General features: G+C 48.7%; 1 protein-coding gene across 9 annotated transcripts in view; it reads left to right on the top strand.

Annotated features, from left to right (window-relative positions):
• The window catches only part of Arhgef2 (Rho/Rac guanine nucleotide exchange factor 2), a 57424-nt gene that overhangs the window by 5201 nt on the left and 25794 nt on the right, over nucleotides 1-26429 (top strand). For 2 of the 9 annotated variants that reach the window (XM_085835755.1, XM_085835754.1), the window contains exons 2-6: nucleotides 8135-8421; nucleotides 10073-10217; nucleotides 17582-17699; nucleotides 18556-18595; nucleotides 19638-19731. In XM_085835755.1, the coding sequence (XP_085691881.1) occupies nucleotides 8156-8421; nucleotides 10073-10217; nucleotides 17582-17699; nucleotides 18556-18595; nucleotides 19638-19731 (663 nt within the window). In that variant the 5' untranslated portion in view covers nucleotides 8135-8155. Of the gene's footprint in view, nucleotides 1-8134; nucleotides 8422-9735; nucleotides 9858-10072; nucleotides 10218-17581; nucleotides 17700-18454; nucleotides 18473-18555; nucleotides 18596-19228; nucleotides 19529-19637; nucleotides 19732-24432; nucleotides 24657-24810; nucleotides 24935-26429 lie in introns of those variants that run through there. The other 7 variants (XM_021157806.3, XM_085835756.1, XM_085835757.1 and 4 more) reach the window with 7 other exon arrangements.

Raw genomic sequence — 26429 nt, 5'->3', positions numbered from 1 at the left:
CTGTTGGTGCTCTTAACCGCTGAGCCATCTCTCCAGCCCCCTCTGTGCAATTTTTATTTTTTTTTTATTTTTTTTTTTGTTAAAGATTTATTTATTTATTATATGTAAGTACACTGTAGCTGTCTTCAGACACTCCAGAAGAGGGAGTCAGATCTCGTTACGGATGGTTGTGAGCCACCATGTGGTTGCTGGGATTTGAACTCCGGACCTTCGGAAGAGCAGTCGGGTGCTCTTACCCACTGAGCCATCTCACCAGCCCCCAATTTTTATTTTTATTGCTTGTTTTGTTTTTGCTTTTGTTTTGAGGTTTTATTTATTTTTATTTTGTGTGTATGAGTGCTTTCCTGCATATATGTCAGTGTACCGTGTACATGCCTGGTGCCTGCAGAGGCCAAAATATCTCCTGGATATTAGAGTTACAGACAGTTGTGAACTAGGAACTGAACTTGGTCCTTTGCAAGCGGAGTGGATTCTCTTAGACACTGAGTTAGCTCTGCAGCCCCTCTGTCTGTCTTTTGGAGACACTCATCACTGTGTAGCCCAGGCTGACCCTGACAGGGAGCTGGTGACAATCCTCTCTTCTTAGCCTGTCAAGTGCTGGGGTTACAAGCACACACCTGCAGGCCCAACTTCAATCTCTCTCTCTCTCTTTTAAAGATTTATTTTATGTATGTGAGTACACTGTAGCTGTACTGATGGTTGTGAACCATCATGTGGTTACTGGGAATGAAGGTTGCTTGCTCTGGTCGGTTCTGCTCTCTCTGGCCCTGAACGCTTCAGTCTAAAGATATATTTTTATATCTAAGTAGACTGTAGCTGTCTTCAGACACACCAGAAGAGGGCGTCAGATCTTCTTACAGATGGTTGTGAGCCACCATGTGATTGCTGGGAATTGAACTCAGGACCTCTGGAAGAGCAGTCAGTGCTCTTAACCACTGAGCCATCTCTCCAGCCCCAATGACTTCTTTTTAATTTTTTTTCCCAACTATTTAAAAACTATGAGGTGGGACTGAGGGCAGCTGGGCGGTGTTTCAGAGGTTGGAATATTTGCCGATGCTGCAGAGGTTCAGGTTCCAGGTGCTCCCAGGGTAATTTGCATCTATCTACAATTCTAGTTCCCTGGAATTCAGTGCTCTCTCCTGGCCTCTATACTCACTAAACACACACATATGGCACATCCATATATGCAGAAGAAACAGTCATATGCATAAAATAAAAATAAATATGCCGGGCTTGGTGGCGCACGCCTTTAATCCCAGCACTCGGGAGGCAGAGGCAGGAGGATTTCTGAGTTCGAGGCCAGCCTGGTCTACAGAGTAGCCCAGGACAGCCAGGGCTACACAGAGAAACCCTGTCTCGCAAAAAACAAATCAAAACAAAACAAAACAATCCCAGCACTTGGGAGGCAGAGGCAGGCAGATCTCTGAGTTTGAGGCCAGCCTGGTCTACAGAGTGAATTCCAGGACAGCCAGGACTACAAGGAGGAGCAGTGAGGTGCCCTGGTAGGTCTTAGTGCCAAGCTAAGTGACCTGAGCTCCCTCCCACATGGTGGCAGAGAGAATCAGTTCCCCAAACTGTCCTCTGATCTCCACATGTGTGCTGTGTCACACACCCCCTTGCATGGTCTCTTCCTCTCTCATACATGCATAGACACAAAATAATCAAAATGCAATTTAAAAATAAAGACAGGGCCATTGAGTTAACTTAATAAAGGGGAGACACTTGCTGCAAAGCGGACATCTGGGTTCACTCCCCACTACCCTCAAGACAGGAGGAGAAATGACTCCTACGACCTGTCCTCTGACCTCTATGTGTGCTCCATGGCACGTGTGTGCACACACATACACAAAAAAAATGTTAAAAATAAAGCAGGCCAGCAAGAAGCCCCTGAGGAACAAGCCTGGAGACTTGACCCCGGATCCCACGGGGAGGTGGGAGCGAGAGCTAGTTCAACAATGTGCTCTTCTGACTCCACACCTCCAACAACAACAATAATAATAATAGTAATAATAATACTACTGACAAATATAGTAACTCATAGCCATTCATTCATTGGACTGAGCACAGGGTCCCCAGTGGAAGAGTTAGAGAAAGGACCCAAGGAGCTGAAGGAGTTTGCAGCCCTATAGAAAGAACAACAATATGAACCGACCAGTACCACTAGAGCTCCTAGGGACTAAACCACCAACCAAAGTGTACACATGGCTCCAGCTGCATATGTAGCAGAGGATGGCCTAGTCTGTCGTCAATGGGAAGAGAGGCCCTTGGTCTGGTGAAGACTCTATGCCCCAGTGTAGGGGAATGCCAGGGCCAGGAAGTAGGAGTAGGTGGGTTGGTGAGCAGGGGGAAGCGGGGATGGGATAGGGGTTTTCAGAGAGGAAACCAGGACAGGGGATAACATTTGAAATGTAAATAAAGAAAATATCTAATAAAAAATAAAATACTACTACTACTACTAATAATAATAATAAAGAAATAAAAATATGCCGAGAGGAGCTGGAGAGATGCCTCAGTAATTAAGAGCATAACTGTTCTTCCAGAGGGCTTGAGTTCAATTCCCAGCACCCACCTGGTAGCTCACAACCATCTGTCACTACAGTCTCATGGGATCTGATGTGGTCTTCTCGGTTCAGATGTACATGCTGACAAAACACCATTTACATAGGACACATTTGTTTTCTTTTTCTTTTTTTTTTTCGAGACAGGGTTTCTCTGTATAGCCCTGGCTGTCCTGGAACTCATTTTTGTATAGACCAGGCTGGCCTCGAACTCAGAAATCCTCCTGCCTCTGTCTCCCGAGTGCTGAGATTAAAGGTGTGAGCCACCACGCCTGGCATGACACATTTTTTTTTTTGTTTTTTTTTTGTTTTGTTTTTTCGAGACAGGGTTTCTCTGTGTAGCCCTGGCTGTCCTGGAACTCACTTTGTAGACCAGGCTGGCCTCGAACTCAGAAATCCGCCTGCCTCTGCCTCCCGAGTGCTGGGATTAAAGGCGTGCGCCACCACGCCCGGCTGACACATTTTTAAAAAGACATCAACAGGGCTGGTGAGATGGCTCAGTGGGTAAGAGCACCCGACTGCTCTTCCAAAGGTCTGGAGTTCAAATCCCAGCAACCACATGGTGGCTCACAACCATCTGTAACAAGATCTGACTCCCTCTTCTGTAGTGTCTGAAGATAGCTACAGTGTACTTACATATAATAAATAAATAGCCGGGCGTGGTGGCGCACGCCTTTAATCCCAGCACTCGGGAGGCAGAGGCAGGCGGATTTCTGAGTTCGAGGCCAGCCTGGTCTACAAAGTGAGTTCCAGGACAGCCCGGGCTACACAGAGAAACCCTGTCTTGAAAAACCACAAAAAAAAAAAAATAATAAAAATAAAATAAATAAATAAATAAATAAATCTTTAAAAAAATTTTTTTTTAATTAAAAAAAAAAAGACATCAGCACTCAGGAGGCAAGGGCAGGTAGATCTCTGTGAGTTTGAGGGTCATCCCGGCCTACCTAGCAAGTTCCAGCACACCCTGTGCTATATAGAGAGACACTGTCTCAGAAAACACGGGGCTGGGTGACTGTGGTTGAGAGCACGGGGTGCTCTTACTGGAAGCCCAGACTTGATTCTCAGCACCCACACGGTGGTGGCTTATAACCATATATAACTCTAGACTTAGGGGTATCTGATCTTCTAGTCTCTGAAGGGAACATGTAGGCAGGCAGAATACCCAAACATAGAAAATAAACAACAACAACAACAACAGGGTCTGGAGAGATGGCTCAGTGGTTAAGAGCACAGACTGTTCTTCTAAAGGTCCTCAGTTCAAATCCCAGCAACCACATGATGGCTCACAACCATCTGTAATAAGATCTGATGCCCTCTTCTGGAGTGTCTGAAGTTTTATTTATTTACAGTGTACTTACATATAATAAATAAATAAATCTATCTTTAAAAATAATAATTATAAAACAGCAACAACTAGTTGGGAGATGATGGCACATGCCTTTAATCCCAGCACTCAGGAGGCAGAGACAGTTGGATCTCTGTGAGTTCAAGGCTAGACAGGGCTACACAGTAAAAAAAAAAAAAATTACAAAAACAAACAAACAAATAGTTGCAGTAGTTTAGAGGCTGAGGCAGGTGAGTTTCCATGAATTCTTGAAATACTTGGGTTACATAGCGAGATCCTGTCTCAAAACCCAAAATCTAGGAATGTAGCTAAGTGGTAGAACATTTTCCTGGCATGTGTGAGCCCCTGGGTTTGACATCCAGCACTGTAAATGTTAACAGGACAGATATGGCCTTGACACCTAAGGTTTGCCATGATCTATCCTAAAGGACCCCTCTTCCCTTCCAGGGCTCTGAGCATTAGACACGCTGTTCTTTTCTCTTCTTTCTGATAACTTTGCACACAGCGGTGTTAGTGTCTGACTGTGACTTTTTATTTTCTCTTTTTGTCTCAAGATGAAACAGCAGGTCACCTTACACAATGCCTATTTCTGCTTCTGTCTTTCTAGGTCTTGACTCCAGGAAGCCCTAAATAACATAACAGTGGCAACAATAGAATGTGTTCCTAGCACGGGAATTATGTTATTTGCATGCTGCCTGTTGCTCTCATTCACTTTCTCTGAGAAAGGGTCTCTCTATGTAGCCCTGGCTGCCCGGTAACTCTCTACACAGCCCAAGATAGCCTCTGCCTCTAGTGTGTGTGTGTGTGTGTGGGGGGGGGGAGGTGAGCACCTCTGTGCCCAGCTATCGTCAGTATTTAGCATCCTTGACATTCTCGCAGGATAAGTGGATAGGTGTCTTTTTTTTTGGGGGGGGGTTTCAAGATAGGCTGTGTAGTTCGGGCTGTCTTGGAACTTGTTCTATAGACCAGGCTGGCCTCGAATTCACAGAGATCTCTCAGAAGGCCTAGTGCTGGGATTAAAGGCATGTGTCCCCCCGCTAGACCCTAAGTGTCTTTTTTTTTGTTGGTTTGTTTTTGTCTTTTTTAAAGATTTATTTATTTATTATATGTAAGTACACTGTAGCTGTCTTCTGACAGAAGACAGAAGAGGGCATCAGGGGCTGGAGAGATGGCTCAGTGGGTAAGAGCACCCGACTGCTCTTCCAAAGGTCCAGAGTTCAAATCCCAGCAACCACATGGTGGCTCACAACCATCTGTAACAAGATCTGGCTCCCTCTTCTGGAGTGTCTGAAGACAGCTACAGTGTACTTACATATAATAAATAAATAAATCTTAAAAAAAAAAAAAAGAAGAGGGCATCAGATCTCATTACAGTTGGTTGTGAGCCACCATGTGGTTGCTGGGATTTGAACTCAGGACCTTCAGAAGAGCAGTCAGTGCTCTTACCCACTGAGCTGAGCCATCTCGCCAGCCCTCATCCCCCCGTGTCTTAATCATGATTCTATTTCTGTGAAGAGATAGCATGATTGAGGCAACTTATAAAAGAAAGCATTAAAATGGGGCACCAGGGCAGTAGCTGAGAGTTTATGTTTGATTCACAGGCAGGACCGAGAGAGGAGGTGGGGAGACACTGGAGCTGGTGAAGGTTTTGGAAACCTTAAACCTACCCCCAGTGACACACCTCTCCAACAAGACCCCACCCATTATTCTTTCCCAAAACAGTTCCACCAACCGGGGACCAAACACTCAAAATATGAGAGTCTATAGAGGCTATTTTCATTGAAACCACCACAGTGAGGAATGCCATTCTTGTATTTTCTAAGACAAAAGAGAGAAGAGAAAGAGGAGGAGGAGCCAGTAACAGAAGCCCAAGACCATTCCAGTTTAGGAAGGTTGTACTTGTAAACCCAATTAAACCACAGTTACACCTGGCTTTGAGCGACAGCGCCCCCTGCTGCATACACTTAAAAGTTCTCCCCCTAGTTGTTAGTCATTGGTGAGCAGCTTAGTCAATGAAGTCACCAGAAAAGTGGAGACAGTCCAGGGCATTAAGGGGTCAGGAAGATAAATCAAGGGACAGCTTAGTGTTTTTTCCTGCCCTGTTACTTCATTTCAAGCGCCTGTTTTAGAATCTCCTACATGTGTCACCGGAAACAGAGATGTAACTTGATGTGACCTCAGTGTCTACTTCCTTGTTCCTTCAGCCATTTCCTGAGGAAAGCAGTCTGGGGGAAGGTGGGAGGGAGCAATGGAGAGAACAAAGAGAGAGCCAACTCCTGGAAGGTGTCCTCTGACCTCCTCAAGCACGCTGAGCCACACATGCATAAATAATAATAAAGGAGCCACTTGTTTGCGCACCGTTCCACAGCACATGTGTGGAGGTCAGAGGACTTTCGGGAGTCTGTTCCCTGTGTCCACTGTAGGATCCAGGCATTGAACTCAGAGAGTCAGGCTTGCAGACAAGTGCCTTTACCCACCAAGCCACCTCACCAGGCCCACATAAGGACCTTTTTCCATTACATTACAAACCTAGTAGTTTTTCTCTTCTCTTGGCTTGACTCTAGTCCCACTCAAAGTCAGCTTGCATCTCCTGTTTTGCTTTCTAGAGACTCCCAGTTAGTAATGTGTGCTGACCCACTGGTAGACAAAAGGTTTTTTTGTTTTTGTTTTTGTTTTTGCTGTGTTGTTGGTTTTGGATCTGGTTTTTTGTTTGTTTGTCGTCTGTCCTGGAACTTACTTTGTAGATCAGGCTCTTCTTGAAGGCCCAGAGGTTTGCCTCTGCCTCCTGAGGGCTGGATCTAAACTTGTGCACTGCCTTACACATCCTGGCCAAAGACTTGATAAAATTTCTCTTGCAGCATTTGACAGTTATGTGCACACACACACACACACACACACACACACCTATAAGGACAGACTCAGTATCTGCAGTATCTGCTTTTCTTAGCATGGCTGTCTTCTATATAGATGCTCCATGAGGGATATTAATGAGCAAACAAGAACTTCTCTTTATAGTTTTCATTCTGAAACAAGGTTTCACTGTGTCCTTTAGCTTTCAACTTGCTTTAGTGCGCACAGTGGCCTTGAACTCTGGATTTTCCTGTCTGCCTCCTAAGTGCTGAGACTGCAGACATGTGCCACCCCTGCCAGCCAGGCTCTCTTCACTGGAAAGAACAGTGTATTAAGAGCTAGAAAAGCCAAGTTCTAGACTTGACCTCGCATGCAGCGGACCTCATGATCCTGAGGCAGGCATTCTCTGCCTCTGCCTCTGCCTCAGCAAAGGGAGGGGTAAGAGATGCTTAGTGGCATGGCTGTGGAGACATCCCCACTTCAGGATCTTTTCTTTCTTTCTGTAGTTCTGGCTAGCCTGGAACTTGCTACGTAGACCAGGCTAGTCTCAAACTCACGAAGAACAGTCTGCCTGTTTTTAGGGTGCTGGGATTAAAAGTATGTGCCACCCACACCCAGCTTCTTTATTTCTTTAAAAGACAGGGGCCTCAGGCTGGATGGTTCATTGGTTAAGAGCACTGGCAGCTCTCCTAGAGGTTGTGAGTTCAATTCCCAGCAACCACGTGATGGTTCACAACCATTTGTAATGGAATCTGATTCCCTCTTCTAGCAAGCATGAAAACAGAACACTAGCTGGGCAGTGGTGGTGCATACCTTTAATCCCAGCACTTGGGAGGCAGAGGCAGGCAGATTTCTGTGTTCAAGGCCAGCCTGGTCTAAGAGCTAGTTCCAGGACAGCCAGGGCTACACAGAGAAACAAACAAACAAACAAAACAAAACAACAAAAAAAGAATATTCATATACATAAAATAAATAAAACTAAAAAAAAAAAAAAAGAAGTAAAAGACAGCCTCATGGGGCTGGCGAGATGGCTCAGCGGTTAAGAGCACCGACTGCTCTTCTGAGGGTCCTGAGTTCAAATCCCAGCAACCACATGGTGGCTCACAACTATCTGTAATGAGATCTGATGCCCTCTTCTGGTGTGTCTGAAGACAGTTACAATGTGACTTACATATAACAATAAATAAATCTTAAAAAAAAAAAAAAAAGACAGCCTCATTCTTAGTACAAGCTAATATGAAACTCAACATCCAAGCCAGTCTAGCCTGATCCCAACTCAGGGCCATCCCCATGAGCCTCTCGAAGGAGGAGAATTACAGGCCTGTAGCACCATGGCCTCCAGGGTTCCAGTAGTCTGCTCACGTCTTTCTTCTTGATTCAGGGCTGTCTCCGTGTACCTCCCATGAACAGATCAGTCCCAGGGGAGTCCTTCACAGATGAAGACCCAGTGCCTCATGGCCTCCCTCAGAGCTGCCCAGCTGCTGTCGAATCCAGAGAACAGCTGGAGGAAGTGGAGGGGAGGGAGGAAAACCAGGAGGACAACAAGGATGGCTTCCACACTTCACTCCTTAGAAGGTCCGGGGCTTTCCGTGCCCGCAGTCACACTACTGACTCCTTCAAAAGACACAGTTGGGGGCCTGGCAAGGAGTTCCAGGACCCAATAAGCAGGTGAGTCCCCAGGGCACCTTCTGACCCTCCCTTGCCCATCTGTAGACCTTGGGAAGAGTGTTCAGAGAGGCACATCCTGTTGTCATTGCCCCGCCCCCACCCTGCCACCAATCAATCTCTCTGGAGAGAGGCGGATCTCTGAGGAATGAATCTCTGAGGAATGAACGGAGTGGAAAGCTCTCCTGGAGAATCACAGCCCAGCCTGTGAAGAAGCTTGGGAAATATGGAGCTTTTAAACAGGGGTCTCCACAGTGACACTCATTCCCACAGATAGCACCACCAGCAGGTGGGCTTGGGAGGACAACTGGGTGGGCACCATCTGAGTTCCATAGCCCCACACAACGGAGCAAAAACAACGACGACGACAACTTGGAGATCATATAATCTAGCCTCTTCATTCTACAGACAGAAAATAGGTCCAGAGAATTTTTTTTTTGTTGTTTTGGTTTTGGTTTTGGTTTTTCGAGACAGGGTTTCTCTGTGTATCCCTGGCTGTCCTGGAACTCACTTTGTAGACCAGGCTGGCCTCGAACTCAAAATCCACCTGCCTCTGCCTCCCAAATGCTGGGATTAAAAGCGTGCGCCACCACGCCCGGCTCAGAGAACTTTTAAGAGGCTTCTAGATGGAAGTGGGTTCCCCAGGTGTCTGCCAAGCTGCTGGCTTCAGACCGAGGCAGACCTGTCTCTTGGACAAAGCTGCAGCCAGAAACAGCAGGGGTTTATGTTTATTTGTCAGTTGGTTTTTGTTTATTTTTGAGACAGAGCTTCAGGTAGCCCAGACTGGTCTCTCTTACGTACTGAGTTGATAGAGGCAGGCACCCTGCTTGGCTGGGGACAGCTGCCCTCCCTCAGAGGTCTGCATATTCTTAGCAGGCTTGGGGAGAAGGACCCATGTCTTCCCTATCTCCTGGAAAATCCCTGACCACTTCCCCCAAATAGAGGAAGTTAAAAAGAGAAGGTCGGGGGAGGGGATTGTTCACATGAGTCCGATGTTGAGTCCAGGGCCCCTGCTACCAGTAGTAGTCTCTTGAGGAGGGCACGGTCTTCTTAGACATGCCCTTATCTCTGGTGAGTGGTTCAGCATTCTTCAGCTGTTGGGCATGAGCATGGACGGAGCAGGGTAGCGGCGGCGGGGAGTGGGGGTGGGGGTGGTCCTGGGACTTTGTCCCAACGATGGTTTTGTGGGAACTGGGTGAACAGCAATATCTTCCCACAAGGCTGGCTTGAGTGTCTTTTGTGACGTCTGCCTACAGTTTGAGTGTCTTTTGTGACGTCTGCCTAGATTCTCTGGGTGTCTCATTGTCACCACATTAATTCTGTGCCTCGGGTGCAGAGGGATGGAGCGCTGGCTTTCCCGTCGCTGAGTTAAAGATGTTGTCACCTGACACCAAACCAGGAGACTTCAGCTTGCCCTGCCCCTCCGTCCTTTCTGGAGGGTAGTACCGCCTTTGTACCAGCAGGGGCCGCTCTTGTCCGAAGCCAACTGTGCCGGGGCCGAGCCGTAGTTTGGGTCTGAGTTGTGTGGACCTAGGCTAACAGGAAGGGCTGGGCTGGGGGGGCAAACAACAGGGCTGGGCTGAGGAACTGTTCGTTCCTGGTGCCCATCACTGACTACTGGCTATAAGGATTGTGGTGGCAATGTATGTTTCAGGAGGAGACTGCAGTCATCGGAATGCCCAGGCTCCCAGGAAGCCCCCTTTCTACAGAGCCTCGAGGAATTGGGCACCCCTCTGGGAGCTCAGCAGCAGGAGCAGCAGCAGGGGCAGGAGCAGCAGCGTGGCCAACCCTTTCACCGGGTATGACAGATAGACCCCAGCTCCCCCTCCTGATCCTTCCCTGCCAGCAACCACTCTGTACTCTTCTGTTCCATTAGCTCTCTGTGCCCGGACCTGGCTCGGGCTCCATCTGCGCCCATCTGAATCTATCTTCTGTGGCCCTCTGTCTGCTTCCCTGTCTATATGCGCTGTCCCGGTCGCTTGGAAGCCTGCCTCTGACTCTTTCTGTAACACTGTTTCTTCATTTCTAAGTCTGTCTCTCTGAATTGATGCGGGTATCTCTGTCCCCTCCCTCTATTAAGTCCTCTATCTCTCTGGAGGCTATGACCACTTCTTTCTGTGGGCCCTACAGTTCCCAGAGTTAGAACTGCACTTATCTGTGGGAATAAACTAGGCATGTGGTACCCAGAAAGACTCAGTAACTCTCTAACAAGAGTTTAATAGGAATCGCCATTGAGAAAGAATACAGAGCCTAGAGTGTAGGTGACTGCTGTGATCACTGTATATCAAGGGTGAGGCCCTGTGCTTAATCCCCAGCAATAAAGGAGGGCCCTGGGAAGAGGGAGGTAGAGAGAACCCAGCCATTGCTCAGCTTTCTGGATGAGGAATATCACTGGGGAGTGCTGTCCCAGGATCTAAGGACCACCGAAGACACACAGGCTTGAGAGAACCTCCTGGCTTTGTAAACTAGTGTCTTTCATGCTCTCAGCCCCAAGCCTCAGGGATGAAGACCCCCCACCCCCCCACCGCCCGCAGCGAGCGAGCTCACACCCCAGCTATCCAGGAGCCCTAATGTGACCCTTACTGCTAGAGTCTCTTAGCTGTGAAAGAAAGGCTGAGAGGAAGCATTTGTGCCCAGCCTTTCAGGGAAGTAACAGGACCCCATCTTATTCCATCACCTATTTTTCTCCACCCACAGCTCTCAAGATTTTCTCCCCCAACCCCCAAACCCCCGTTTTAAGTGAGAAAACAGAAAGAGCAGACTCTCAACTCCTAGATCTTCCTCACTTAGCAGCTGGTGGATGGATCTCCTCTTCTTCCATATCAGAAATAAAACTGCCTTACAGTTGCAGCTATATTAGAAGAAACGCATTAGGCTGCCCAACCTGGAGGCTGGCAGATAACATGGCAGGCATGTTACGTGACTTTGGAAAATAGTTTTTCTCTTCTGATTCTCTTCCTCTTTTGCCCAGACCCTCTTTCCCCTCATATGACTTAACCCGTTTTAGCATTGTGATTTCGTCTCTCGTTCCCCTGAGGCTCCTTTCTCCCACTCATCTGATGTATAAGACCTTTCCTTAATAGTCTCTGGGCCCTAGTGTTTGGGTTCTTCTTTTTCCTTTTTGTGGTACTCCTCCAGAGCCTGCAGACCAAAAGTCTGACTCACTAGGGCTAGGCAGGGGCCACAGACAGGTATTTATAAGCACAATCTCTTTCCACAATAGACCTTTTCACACTGTAAAGGAATTTACAGTGTGTGTGTGTGTCCATGCATGCATGCATGTGTTCATACACAGGTGCATGCAGCCAACCCCTGGCTGGTTGCTGGCATCTGAATTTCTGGCCTTCTCACTTGCAAAGCAAACATTTTCGTGACCACCCAGCCACCTCTGCAGCTCTGACCTCCTAAACTACAACTTGCCCTTTGCTCTCCAGCTCACGGCAGCTACGGATACTCTTCTATTTTCCCTTTGCTTTTGAGTTTATTTTATTCCAGATAGGTCTACTTATGTAGCCCAGGCTGACCCCCTTCATTCCTCCTGCCTTTGCCTCTTTAGCTATGGAATTACAGGCACACACTGCACTTTTTCTGTTTTGCTTTTGTTTCTAAAGACTGTGTAGCCTTAGCTGGTCTGAAACTTAAAGTGTGGACCAGGCTCACCTCCAATTTGTGCTGCTTGTCCTGACTTTTAAGTGTAGAGATCACAGGCATGAACGACCACCCCCAACTCTGGCTTTTTTTTTTAATGTGAGATTTATAAGTACCAAAACCAAAACCAACAAAAACACTTCCCAAGACTTACAACATCATCAATAGCTTCATTCCTGCTGACTGGCTGACATTTTCTTCCTTTCCCTCCTTCTCTCTCTCTCTCTCTCTCTCTCTCTCTCTCTCTCTCTCTTTCCTTTTAAAAATATGTCTATTGAGACCGGATGATGGCACAGACTGGCCTGGAACTTCTTATAGAACAGGCTGGTCTATAAAGGATTTCCAGACTGCCTTTGCCTCCAAGTGCTGGGATTAAGGGTGTGTACCACCAACCTCAGACTAACTTTTTTCTTTTTCCTTTTTAATATTCATCTAATTATGTGCCTGCACATACACACACGTGCCACTGTGTCCCTGTGGAAGTAGGGGGATAGCTTTCAGGTGTTGGTTTTCTCCATCCGTTATACAGGCTTTGGTCAGCGCAGGCTTTATTCATGGATGTCTCTTTGGGGCTCCCCTTTTCTTCATTTTCTTCCTGCCATAGGTAACATCATGATGAATTTTATCATTCCCCTTTATAAAATTTGTTTTTTTAAAAAACAGAAATGTATATTTTACTGACAATGTAATATGTTTTTAATGGCTGAATTTTAACTTATTTTGGTTTTTCGAGACAGGGTTTCTCTGTATAGTCCTGGCTGTCCTGGAACTCACTATGTAGACCAGGCTGGCCTCAAACTCAGAAATCCACCTGCCTCTGCCTCCCAAGTGCTGGGATTAAAGGCCTGTGCCACCACTGCCCGGCATATGGCTGAATTTTAAAGCAATGATGACATTTTATAAAATGTTCTAGATTCTTTTTTTTCTTTGTTCTGTTTGAGACAGAGTCTAGGCTGACTTCAAGATTGTAATCTTCCAGCCGGGCGTGGTGGCGCACGCCTTTAATCCCAGCACTCGGGAGGCAGAGGCAGGCGGATTTCTGAGTTCGAGGCCAGCCTGGTCTACAAAGTGAGTGCCAGGACAGCCAGGACTACACAGAGAGACCCTGTCTCGAAAAAAACCAAAAAAAAAAAAAAAAAAAAAAAAAAAAAAAAGATTGTAATCTTCCTGCCTAAACTTCCTCTGTACTAAAAGTTACATGGGTGTATCCTCACCCCAACAACATAACTTACAAGCAACTCTTATTTAATCTCTGTGTTGTTGCCAATTGTTACAGCCATTCACTCATATTTTATTTATACTTCCTTTTTGAGACAGAGTCTTATGTAGCCCAGGCTAGAGTGGAAGTCTCTATGTGGAGGACGATGACCCTGAACTCCTGATCTCCCAGTCTCTAGCTCTCAAGTGCTGAAATTATAGGCATGCAGCACCTTGCTGGTTCCCTGTGGTCCTAGGGGTGGAAGCCAGAGTTTTGGTTATGCCGAGCAGGCACGCTACTGACTCAACTACATCCCTACATCTTTAACCCTATACTTTTCCCCTGTAAGTTTATTATTATGGGAAGCATACCAAGGCTCGCTCACGGAGGACAGAACACACCTCTGTGAGATTCCTTTTCTCCTTCCACCATTCCATGGGTTACAGGGATGAGACCCAGGTGCAATCGTCACTACAACACATCACCTGCACCAGCCCTTGCTGTGTTTATTACTTTTTGTTTTTCTAGATAGAGGATTTTTTTTTTCCCCGCAGCCCTCACTAATCTGGAACTCCCTCTGTAGACCAGGCTGGCCTCAGATTCTCAGAGATCCACCTGCCTCTGCCTCCCAAGTGCTGAAAATAAAGACATGTACCAACGCTGCCTGGCCACTTTGTTTTTTAATTGTTTATTTTATTTTAATCTTTTCTTTTTTTTTTTTTCTTTTGGTTTTCCGAGACGGGGTTTCTCTGTGTAGCCCCTGGCTGTCCTGGAACTCACTCTGTAGACCAGGCTGACCTTGAACTCAGAAATCTGCCTGCCTGCCTCTGCCTCCCAAGTGCTGGGATTAAAGGCATGCGCCACCACTGCCTGGCTTATTTTAATCTTTCATATTCTTTTTTTTTTTTTTTTTTGGTTTTTCAAGACAGGGTTTTTCTGTATATCCCTGGCTGTCCTGGAACTCACTCTGTAGACCAGGCTGGCCTCAAACTCAGAAATCCTCCTGCCTCTGCCTCCCAAGTGCTGGGATTAAAAGTGTGCACCACCACGCCCGGCTTTTTTTCTTTTTTTTTTTTTTTTTTTTTTCTTTTGAGACAGATTCTCTATATTATGTATCTCTGGCTGGCTTGGAACTCCTTATGTTAGACCAGGTTGGCCTCAAATTCACAGAGCTCTGCTTGTCTCAGCCTCTGAGTGCTGGGATCAGAAGCATGCACTGCCACACCCCGCTCAGTTTTGTTGCTTTTGAGACAGGGTTTCTCTGTGTAGCCCTGGCAGTCCTGGGATATTTTTTTATAAACCAGGCTACTCTTTTTTTTTTTTTTTTTAAGATTTTATTTATTTACTATATGTAAGTACACTGTAGCTGTCTTCAGACACACCAGAAGAGGGCATCAGATCTCATTTCAGGTGGTTGTGAGCCACCATGTGGTTGCTGGGATTTGAACTCTGGACCTTCGGAAGAGCAGTCGGGTGCTCTTACCCACTGAGCCATCTCACCAGCCCCCAGGCTACTCTTGAACTTGGAGATTTGACTGCTTCTGCCTCCTGAGTGCTGGAACTGAAGGCGTGTACTGCCACGACCCAGTGTACCTGGCCTTTTTTTTTTTTTTAAATGTGTATACATGTGTTGTGGGTATATGCAACTAAGTACCATATTTGAGAAGGGCAGAGGAGGGGCTTGGATTCCTGGACCTGGAGTTACAGGTGATTGTGAGCTGTCTGCCAACATGGGTTCTGGGACTAGAACTCCAGTCCCCTGTAAGAGCAGTGATCACTCAGAAAGGCAAAGCCATCTCTTTCCAGCCCTAACCTTTGTTGTTCTCTCTCTCTCTCTCTCTCTCCCCTCCCCCTCCCCCTCCCCCCCCCTCTCCCTCTCCTAAATATCTCCAGTCCATAGATGAACAGTGATAATGTCTGTGCAGATGGGCTACCTACTGGTGAAGTGTCTGCTTGGACACAGAACTGATAAGATAATCAGCACAATTTTTAGCTCAGCCCAGCTAAAATTCTCAGTAGCAACTGACACTTACATTGTATGGGTATATAAATGTTTTCTTTTAAAAGCATTTTCAGCTTTTTTTTTTTTTTAAGATTTATTTATTTATTATATGTAAGTACACTGTAGCTGTCTTCAGACACTCCAGAAGAGGGCACCAGATCTCGTTGCGGATGGTTGTGAGCCACCATGTGGTTGCTGGGATTTGAACTCTGGACCTTAGGAAGAGCAGTCGGGTGCTCTTACCCACTGAGCCATCTCACCAGCCCCCATTTTCAGCTTTTTTATGTGTGTGCCTGCATGTATGTCTATGTCCCACATGTGTGTCTGGTGCCTGTGGAGTCAGAAGAGGGTATTGGATCACCTGGCACTGGAATTACAGTTGTGAGACATCCTGTTGGTGCTGGAACTCAAACCTGGGTCCTCAAGGGGCAGCCTGTGCTCTTAACACTGAGCATCTTTCCAGCTACTTGGTTCGTTCGTCTGTCTGTCTTTCTTTTTTCTTTCTTTTTCTTTCTTTATGTCTTTCTTTCATTCTTTCTTTTTTTTCATTCTTCCTTCCTTCCTTCCTTTCTTTGAATTATTTATTTATTTTATGTATATAAGTACACTGTAGCTGTCTTCAGACACACCAGAAGAGGGCATCGGATCCCATTACAGATGGTTGTGAGCCACCATGCTGTTGCTGGGAATTGAACTCAGGACCTCTGGAAGAACAGTCAATGCTCTTAACTGCTGAGCCATCTCTCCAGCCCCATAGCCCCTTGGTTTTCAGAGTGAGGATACCCACTTTGAATGGACTAAGGTAGAATCTCTCTGTGTGATTTGAGTTCCCTGTCCCGCTAGCTAGGGATGTAGAACTTTTTTGTGCCCAGTTTGCTTGCCCATTTGTTGACTGGACTGCTTATTTTCCTGTTTCCCCCTTCTATTCTAGACATTAGTCCCCGTCACTTGTATGTCTAGATTTTCTCTCTCTTGTAGCTCTAATTGTTCTCTCATCTCTTCACTCTAATTGTTTCCTTTGCTGTGCTGAAGCTTTTAAACTTCATGTAATTCCACTTGACGATTGTTATCTTATTTCCTGCCCTTTGGAATCCTTTACAGAAAGAAAATCCTTTGCCCAGGGCTGGGGATGTGGCTCCAGCTGCTGCCCTGGGTCATCCATTGCACCTATGGCTAGGAAGATGTTTCAGCCACTTATACAACATGCTGCTCTTGCAGAGAACCAGTATCATCTGGTCTCTTTGGGAACCTGCACACGTGTTGTACACATATACACTCAGGCATTCATGCATGCACAAAACCCAAAATAACAAAAAGCAAACAAGCTAGATCTGGTGGTGTATACACACACACACACACACTGCATGGGGGCAGGTGGTGGGGAGACAGAAGGACAGAAAAATAGAGACAGAGAAGGAGGGCAAGAGATGGCTCAGTGCTTAAGGACTCCTGATGACCTGGGCTTGATATTATGACACATATTGTGGAAGGAAAGAATTAGCTCCTGAAAGTTGCCCTTTGACCTCTACAGGTGTGCTGTGGCATGAGCACACACACACACACACACACACACAAATAAAATCTCATTTAAAATTAGAAAGAAAAAAAAAAGAAAAAGCAAGCATGATAAATGAAAACATCACATTGTGGCCCTTACATATGTTCTGTTATTCTGAGTTGATTTAAAAAACAATACCCTACATCCCAATTTACAAATGGGATGCAGTAGCACAGGCTGACTGCATGCCTTTAATCCAGCACCCAGGAGGCAGAGGCAGATGAATCTCTTAAGTTCGAGGCCAGCCTGGTCTACAGAACAAGTTCTAGGACAGCCAGGGCTACACAGAGAAACCCTGTCTCAAAAACACAAACAAAGCCAAAACCAAAACAAGTCAAGATCGTCCTCAGCTCCATGGTGATATCAAGGCCAGCCTGCGCTACCTAAGACCCTTTCTCAAACATAAGTTGAAAAGAAAGAGGTTGGCAGGTGGGCTCAGCAGGTAATGATGCTTGCTGTGCAGAACACAGCCTGAGTTTGATCCCTGATTCCCATGCTGAAAGGAGAAAAAAAAGCCACTCCTGAAAGTAGTCCTCTGACCTCCACACCCAACAGAAACACAAAATAACAATGGAAAATATATAAGGTGGTATTTTCTTTCCAGGTTAATGGATTAAGCTGCCGGATACTATCTTAACACTTTCTAGAGAAATAGCCCAGATGAGGGGTAGTGGAGAATCTTGGGAGGCCTGGTGGAGACACATTTGCGGATGTGGGCAAAGCAAGGGCTTCATGTGAGAACTCCACACAATTCCAGGGTCAGAGTTTCTGCTATCCATCTGCTGCCTCTTCGGCTCCCTCGGTCACTGGCATGCTGTCCAAGGCTGTGTCCATGAGTGGCATCAATCTCCTCTTGGACTGCTCAGATCCAAATGGTGAGTGAAAGCAGGGAGTTTGGAAATGGTGGTCCCTTTCGCCATTCCTGTCATCAGCCCTGCCAGAGTTAGCTGTTTGGAGTTCAGACGACTGACATCATACACTCCAGGGGCTCAAGAGAGGGATCTTGTTTGTTTGTTAAAGAGCTTGCTTTTGAGACAGGGTTTCTCTGTGTAACCCTGGCTGTCCTAGAACTTGCTCTGCTGATCTGCCTGCCTCTGCCTCTGCCTCCACCACCTGGCTAACGTGAAGGATCTTATTCAGGACACCAGCATCTCTGAGACTGTCCTGCCAGTGGCGGAGGATAGAAGGGGTCTTTCCAGGCTTCCCCATCACTAGAGATGGAGGATGGTTACTTAAGGCACATCTTTGTCCTGAAGATGACCTAAGCAGGGACTGGCAAGATGGCTCTCTGGGCTTATTGGGTAAAGGTGCCACAAGCCTAACAACCTGAGTTCAATCTCAGGTACCCACGGGGTGCAAGGAGAGACTCCCGATCTCCACATGCCTGCCCTTCCCCTGATGTGCACACAAACAAGTAACTGAATAAAGCTTAGAAGATGGAGTATGGGGAGCCCAGCGCTGAGCCTCAGCCCTCTCTGTTTACCAGAACAGGAAGGAACCATGATTGGTCCCAGCTAGCTCTTCACTTTAGCTTGCTCACAAGTTGTTCAGCTGTGCTCTCCTCAGACCCCGCCCTCTGTCCTTGCTCCCCAGTGGCTGCCCTCAGGAATGGCGTCACATGCACCTGCAGCCTGGGAACCTGATCCAGGTGGAGGGGGTTGGGAAGGCAGCCTTAGGTGCCTTTGTCTGGCTTTTTACTAGACTCCTCTCTTTTCCTTGTATACCTTGCAGGTAATTCATCCCAGTCCCATGTCACAGACCTCAGCAAATGGTGAGTTTGGGGGGATTCTGAGAGCCCACAACAGGCCTGGATGGAGGAGTGATGGGTGTGGGCTTTGTAGCCCTACGACTCCCTGCTTCTTCAAACACTGCCCCCCCCCCCAATGCTTCTGAGGAGAGGCCATTTTCCTGAGTTGCCGCCTTGTTGTGCAGTAGCCTGAAGGGATGGGACAGAAAAGGAGTAGCCAAACCCTACAGAATCTGCCGAATAGCAGAGAGAGATTTGCTTACTGTTGTCAGAGACATATGGGGGAGCTGGCCATCCTGCTGTTGGATGGACAGGGGTGCCACGGGTGGGCTTTGGATGGCAGATAACCGGCTGATGGAAAGTGAGTCTAAGGAGAGCTATTTGAGGGTTGTGGAATTCTCAGCAGAGGGACAGGGCCCGAAATGGAGCTTAGAAATGGAGCTGGATGCGGGACATTTCAATAACTATGCAAATAAGCATGCAAAATCAGCACCTGTTCATCTGGCTTGTGTGGCCGAAACCTTATTCGATTAGGGCAGCCCTCATACTCAGTGCGTCTGTGTGGGCAAAACATGGGCCCTTTAAGAACCGGGCTCTGATTTGTGATCCTAAAATTCTCTAGCTGACACAACCTCCTGGCTCCAGTTGGGATTAGCTCATGGGATGGGCTGATGAAATCCCAGGAAATTCGGTTCTTTGTTGGCTCTAGGCCCAGGGGCTTGTTTCCAAACAGCAAAGGGTCTACACAGGGCTCTTGTTCTGAGAGGGGGAAATGCCCACTGGAGGGCCCTCTCTCCAACCACTCTTGATGGAGAACAGTTTGAGAGGGACCGGGCCTTCCCATCTTCAGCTGGAGAGGAAGCGGGAGGCTGCCTTGATCTGGGAGGAGTCTGGAGTTTTCTCATAAATAGAGGGGCCTGGAAAACTTGAGCATCTTGATCCAGAAGAGCCACAGAGGTGGGGATTATTTTCACTCTCCTATCTCCGTGGCCTGGACACCTGCCATCCCTGTGGTCTGTTTTCTTTTCCAGTTTCCCTTCCTTATCTCTTCCCTGTCTCTTTGCAGTGGTAAACAGCTGGAAGAGGACTCGGGGACCTGGGCAGGCTCCTCCCTGCGACGGACCTTCAGCTTCCTCTTGGGCATGACCGGCAGGGACAAGGTAGGAGTCAGCCTGGGAAACAGAGGCATAGAGCCACTATTCTTTTCCTCCCCGTCCACCCCTCCCCAAAGCTCCTGTTAGAGACTCGGGGGAAGGGCCCTCGCTGTAAGGGAATACATGATGAACCTCCAAAGCTCTGAGTGTCCCAGTAAATCAGCCTTTCTCCATTCCCCTCCTCTCCAGCTTAGCAGACAGCTGCTGCAGACAGCTGGAAGAGGGAAGGGGGCAGGAGCTGAGAAACGGCCCAGGGATGCCTCATTTTAGGCCACCCATAGATAAAAGGTGGGCAACAGACATCTTGCCCATTGGACATAAGAATGATAATTACAGCAGTGCCTTTCCCTTATTCAGAGGGTGTTAGACTTTCCCAAGTGCTTTTACACTCGTAATTTTATGGGTGGATACAGCAACTGAGGGGTTGAAAGAGGACCACAGGCAGAGTGGGAGCTGCGAGGTGTGTGATTAGTGTATGTAGCACATGTGTGGCCATGTGCCTTCGGATGCCAGGAAGTGAAGGTGTCCCACTCTCTCCTCTGTCATTACCACTTGGCCCTGGGAAGCAGGGAGCTTTGGCTGCAGCCTCAACCTTCCATTTTCTTTCTTTTTAGACTCTTTGCTGTTTTGAAACAAGGTCTCCCTCTGTAGCTCAGACTCCCCTGGAACTTGCTATGATGTAACCCAGCTAGCCGCCTCAGCTGTGCCTCTCCTCCTGGCTCAGCCTCCAGAGTGCTGAAAGTCCAGAGTCTACCAATGAGACATCACACTTGGCCTTATTATTCATTCATTTGAGTGTTTGTTTGTTTGTTTGTGGTTTTTGAGATATGGTTTCATATAGCTCAGGCTACCCTTTTTTAAAAATTTTTTAAAAAATGTTTTAAAGATTTATTTATTTATTATATATAAGTACACTGCAGCTGTCTTCAGACACTCCAGAAGAGAGCGTCAGATCTCGTTACAGATGGTTGTGAGCCACCATGTGGTTGCTGGGATTTGAACTCGGGATCTTTGGAAGAGCAGTCGGGTACTCTTACCCACCGAGCCATCTCACCAGCCCCAGGCTACCCTTAAATTATTGAGTTGAAGATGACCTTGAACTCTTGATTCTTCTATTTCTATCTCAAGTGCTAGGATTCCTGGCATGCACCACCACACCTAGCCATTGGTGGCTTCCTTTCTCCTTTTCTCCCTCCCTTCTTCTCTCCCTCCCCCCTTCCTGATTTCCTCCCTTCCTCCCTTCCTTCCTTCCTGATTTCTTCCCTCCCTCCCTCCCTCTGTGCCTCCTTCCCTTCCCTTCCCTTCTTCCCTTCTCCCCCTCTTTCTTCTGGCAATGACTACCCAGCCTGGTTGACCACCCTGCCCCAAACGTTCTGAGCACTGGGGCTGCAGGTTCCACTTACTGCAAAACAAAAAGCCACCTCCTTTCCCTCAGGTATGCATGTGGTTTCCACCCTGAGGTTACCTCTGAGCACGGAGAGAAACCTGGAGGAGACACCATTCTATTCATCTGGCAGAATCATGGGGTCTCCTGAGTCAGGTTGTTGCAAGTGCAAAGGCAGGGCCTTTCTAGAGGCCAGACTCCGAAGGCGGCAGGATTCCCTCTCTATAGGTGGGCAGGGAAGGGAAAGGTGTAAGCAGATCCATTGCTGGGACTCTTTGCAGAGAGGGAGTTGGAGCTGATGGAGACATGTGGCATACACATCACAATCTTGAAACCCCTGGACATGGGGGAGGCAGACAGGGTCAGGAATCAGACTGCTAGAAGACAAAGCAAGCAGGAAGCCCTTAGGAGCTGAGTCTCCCTCCCAGCAGGACACAGGCTCTGTCACACTGCATTTGCTCACCCTTGGCCTAGCAGCCCTGCAGGACATTGAGTAACCTGAAGAAGGGGAACCTGGGTAGAGGCTCCGGAGCATGGACAGGGAACAAGAAGAGCAAGCCGAGCGTAGGTCAGCATATTGTCCTGCTCCTTGGCCTGTATTCACCAGGGCCTCTAGGCCCGACTATCTCTGTATCTCTCCATCTGTCTTCTCTATACCCTCACTTGAATGTGTGTGCCTACATCATGTTCCCTTTCTCCCTGTTCCCAGCTTGGGTACCAGTGCTGCACATTGCTAGGGATAGAGAGGAGGAGGGAGCTTGGGTCTCCCTGCTTGACTGGCATCCTATAGGTGGCCAAACTCCTGGCGCTCATCTTGTACTTCTTAGAATAGCTCCGGCAGAGATAAGGGATGGTGATACATTAATCACCATTTCACAGACAAGATAACCTAGAGGCTGGGCTACTTAGAGGTGTAGCAATCATGTTAAGTGGCGGGTGCCTCTCTCAGTAAACCCCAAAGCCTTTCTTCACAAGCTCTTGCTAAGAAGCCACAGTGGTCATGTACACCTTAGACATTCCCAAGTCAAGTTCAAGGCTCAAGTTAATCAGAAGAAGGCTGATTTGTGGACTGTGTGTGCCTGGTTCTAGACAGCTAGGAACACTCTTGGTTCTTCCGATGGCCCTTTGGAAACCAGACCCTTCCCCTCTAGCTGTCTATGGCAATGGTACCTTCCCCCCCGCCCCCCCCCCCCTTTTCAAGTTGAATGAGCCAAAGAAAGTACTGGCTACTTTTAGATTCTGGCAGAGGTTTTTAATTTTTTAAATATATTAAAAACAATTTCTCAAAGATGTCACTGGTAGGATTACGGGGGTGGGGGCTGGAATGAAGGGGTTTGGGGAAAGGGAAGACCCCCAGAAGAAAGGAGAACGTTCATTGTTCCAGAGGCTCCAGAGAACAGAAATGGAGTCAAGCTGAAGACATAGTGCACTCAATACAGTTTTAAAGGCTTGGTTTTACAGGGTAGACAAGGGAGAGGTGAGTAGGTGGAACAGACAGCAAGCTGAGGCTGGGGAAACACAGTGAAAGGCTAGAGGAGGAGGTCACCCTCTTCTTCCATAGACCTTCCACATGGGCTTTACGTACTGACCTCAAAGAGTCTGGGGGTAAACCTAGATTTACTAGTTACTCAAGAGGTTTGGCTTATAACAATTTCTAGTTCAGGCCTTAGAGAAAAGTGAGGTCCCAGCCCAGCAGAGGTCTCTGCCGCCACCCCCCCCCCAATCAAACCAGGCAGCTGATTCTGACCTCTAGCTGACTGTTAGTACATTTCTCAGCTTTGGCTGGTCACTCAAGCGGGGCAAGTCTGGAGGCTCAGAGCCAGTAGGAACATGGCAGGTCCTGAGGCCTTCCTAGGATTCCTTCAGAGAAAACAGAATTGGTCTGGGAAAGTCCTTTCTGCCTCATCTGGCCAGCCTGAACTGGACATTGTTTCTTTTTCCCTGGCCTTTACTATATAAGGACCCTAAACAGGAGAATGGGCACAAAAGATGAGGGAGTTCCTAGGCAGGAGATAGGTCAGAGGAGCAGAGTGGGGAGGGGAGCAGAGCCAGGGTGAGGAGCTGAGGAGACCAACCAGCACAGCCGGCGGATGAGGCAGCCGAGCCCAAATTAGAGACTGAGGCTAAAATTGGCACTCTAGGAGTGCAGGGCTGGGCTGGAAACCTGCAGCCCTAACACCACCCTCCCTGCCCCACTACAGAGAACAGAAGCGGCTGGGCCTCATCTCCCTCCCTCTTTCTTTTTTCTTTCTTTCTTTCTTTTTTTTTTTTTTTTTCGGTGTTTTGAGACAGGGTTTCTCTGTATAGCCCTGGCTGTCCTGGAACTCACTCTGTAGACCAGGTTGGCCTCGAACTCAGAAATCCCCCTGCCTCTGTCTCCTGAGATTAAAGGTGTGCAACACCACGCCTGGCCATCTCCTCTCTTTACCACACACTTTTGGGACTAGATTAGGTAGTACCCTAAATTTTTACAAAACTTTGCCCCAGGGTGCTCAGGTTGTTACAGAGAAATGGGAGACCTTGATAGGTGGAAATGGAGCAGACTGGAGAATTTCCCCAGTGGCAGGAAACTCAGGTTGACTCAAAGGGTCCAGAGAAATGAAAACCCACCCACACTCCTCAGCAAGCTCAAATGTTTCCAGACAGGGCCAAGTTGTTTCTATAGTCTCCTGTGGCAGAGAAAACTGGTGTCAGGACACAAGGAAGGATTTCCTCAGCTAGCCTCAGGAAAGGTGGAGTCTTCTCACCTTCACTGCCAAAGTAATTGGCAGAGGTGGGGCTGAGAAGGATGGTCAGAGTGTGGTCCACAAGGCCCAGAGGGGTGCGAAGCTGGGCGGGGGGGGGGGGGGGGAGGGTGAGGGGAAACCCTCTCTTGTGGACTCCTAGCCTTTGGAAAGGAGTCCCCTCCTTCTTCACTCTTTTGGGGGAGTGAAGCCTGTTAACGATGAAGCTTCTAGTTCCCTTTTCATTGCCCCCTCCCTTTTGTCATACCAGTCCAACATTGTAAAAGCGGTCTGTGTACTCAAACCTGTTTGATGGGCCCTTATGGCTTAGGTCTCCCAGTTACCGATAAGGTGATAGAATCCCCTTAGGGTCTTTAGAGTGAAGTTACCCGGAATGGGCGCCGGTGTTTTTCAAGGACAGCCGAGCTAAGGGAGGTCGCTGAGGTCAGAGAGTGTTCCTAAGCGCTAAAGGGAAAAGGGATCCTCGAACCTGTCCCAAGGACCCCTGTCCAGCAGGCTGCAGCGATACTAACCCCGGCGTCCCGTCCGGTGCGCGGGTACCCCGCCCTGCCTCCGCTCCGCCTCTCCCCTTCCTGAGCCCGGGTGGGGGAGGAGACTAGGGTTTGAGGAACTGGTGCTGGGTGCAGGGGCGAGGGGACTCAGACTTCCTGTCCCCGAGGCCGACGCGTGCGGCCGGACCCCTCCCCCGCCGTTGCTGGACACCAGGGGCCGCCGCGTCCTCCCGCGGCTCACGTTGGATTATGTCTCGGATCGAATCCCTCACTCGCGCGCGGATCGACCGGAGCAAGGAGCAGGCAACCAAGGTGGGCTGGCTCTGCGACCGGGCGCCCTGCCGACCTCTGGGCCTCCGCCCCGCGCCCCGCGTCCCCCCGCCCGCTCTGGGGCGCCCGAGTCCGCGCGCCGCGGCCGGACGGGGTGGGTGGGGCTGCGAGCGCGTGAGGAGGGGGCTGGAGGACCGCAACGTGACCCGCGTCTCCAGCACCCGCGCAGCTTCTGTGCGGGGATCTAGGAGAGCTGAGCTGGGTCACCAGTGGTTCGGCGGGACCGAGTGTATTGGGCCGCTCGGAAGAAAGTTGCTCCGGTAAGGGATCGAGCGGGAAAGAGGGGCGAGCGTGTCGGGTTCCTGGGGACGACGCTCTTGGGCACCCCTTTCCGCATCCCAGTTCCGGGGGTTGCTTGCGGCCGTGCCCCCTAGCGCCGGCTCGGTCGTTCCCCCTTTGTCCCCACCAGCGGGTGGAGGGGGCCGGAGGGGGTGTTTTCCAAGCTCCCTCCCCCACCTTCCCGCCCCTCCAAGACAAAAGTCAGCTCCTCCTCTTCTTGCGGATGGACTTTCCAGCTGTGATTCAGTTCTTGCCTGGGGTGGGCGGGTGGCTGGGGGTCAAGACAGCAAGCGGCCGCCCATTTTCTCCGCCAGGCCAAGCCGATCCCTCAGGTGAAGCGAGCTGCCTTTGTGTAGCTGGGATGCCTTCTCTCATCCCGAGCGTCTCGGTGCCAGGACCCAGAGTAGTTCCCACCCTTATCTGTTCCATCAGCTTCCAGGCTCCTGGTTCTCCAGCCGCCTCGGTTAACCCAGTTCCCCCACTCCCCTCAGCCATATTTCGATTATCGCCTCGGCTTGGGGGCCCTTCAACCTGTCATCTGAAGTCTGGCTGTGTAATTATCAGCACACTCTGCAATACGACCTCTCCAGCACGCCTTTACAAGTGTCCTTTATTCCTGTCTTTGTATTCAGACACCCTCCCAAATGCCATGACTTTCCTCACCTCAGCTCACAGGAAGTGGTGAAGCCGAGGAGGACTTGTAGATGAATAAGTGAAGCCAGGGGGGCCTGGTTCAGGCAGACGGCGCCTCCCTGTACCTCAGGACACTCACATTATAAGGCTCTCTCGGAAAGCAAAGGCAGGAAGGGCTTTAATCTTAATCCCTGTCCTTAGCGAGAGCGTAATGACCCTCCCGCAGCCAGCCAACCAAGCAGATCATTTTCAGGCTGGAAAGCTGCCCTCTCCCTTCCTCCAAGGTTCCAGGCTTTAGCTGCTTGCTTTACTGCTACACTGGGAGAAGGTCGGTAGGGGTGGAGAGCCTCGGGGGCGGGAAGCTCAGTTTGAGGCTTTTTGTAGGGTTTCTCTGGGAGTCTGCTCACCGGAAGAAAGCTAGCAGGGCTCTGAGCAGCTCCAGGGTGAGGTGACTGAGTGTGAACTGTGGGGTGGCAGACAGGCTCTTAACAAACCCTAACGACAGGCCAGGCCCCAGCTCCCAGAGTCTGTTTATTTTTTCAACCGTTTGAGCGAGACCCTGGAGTAAAGCCAGGGTGGGTGGGGGGAACTTTTTGAAAGCACGGAAATTTGGTTCCACCCTAAAAAGGAAAGCCACTGGGGGGGGGGGGAGCGAGGAGAGGCAGACCTGTGGGGCTGTACGAAGACATCCTCAGGGGGCCTTTCTCTAATCCAGACACCTGGCATCTCATCCCCTGTTTTTCTTTTTTTCTTTTTCCATAACACAGTAACTGGAGATCCAGACGCCTGGCTTTTTTATCTTGTGACTATGCTATGGAGGAGGGATTGGTGAATCTGACTGGT

The sequence above is a fragment of the Mus caroli genome, unplaced genomic scaffold (genome assembly GCF_978045245.1).
Source record: "Mus caroli unplaced genomic scaffold, Mus_caroli_1 scaffold_3, whole genome shotgun sequence".
Taxonomy (NCBI): domain Eukaryota; kingdom Metazoa; phylum Chordata; class Mammalia; order Rodentia; family Muridae; genus Mus; species Mus caroli.
This window is presented reverse-complemented; position numbering and strand designations above follow the sequence as displayed.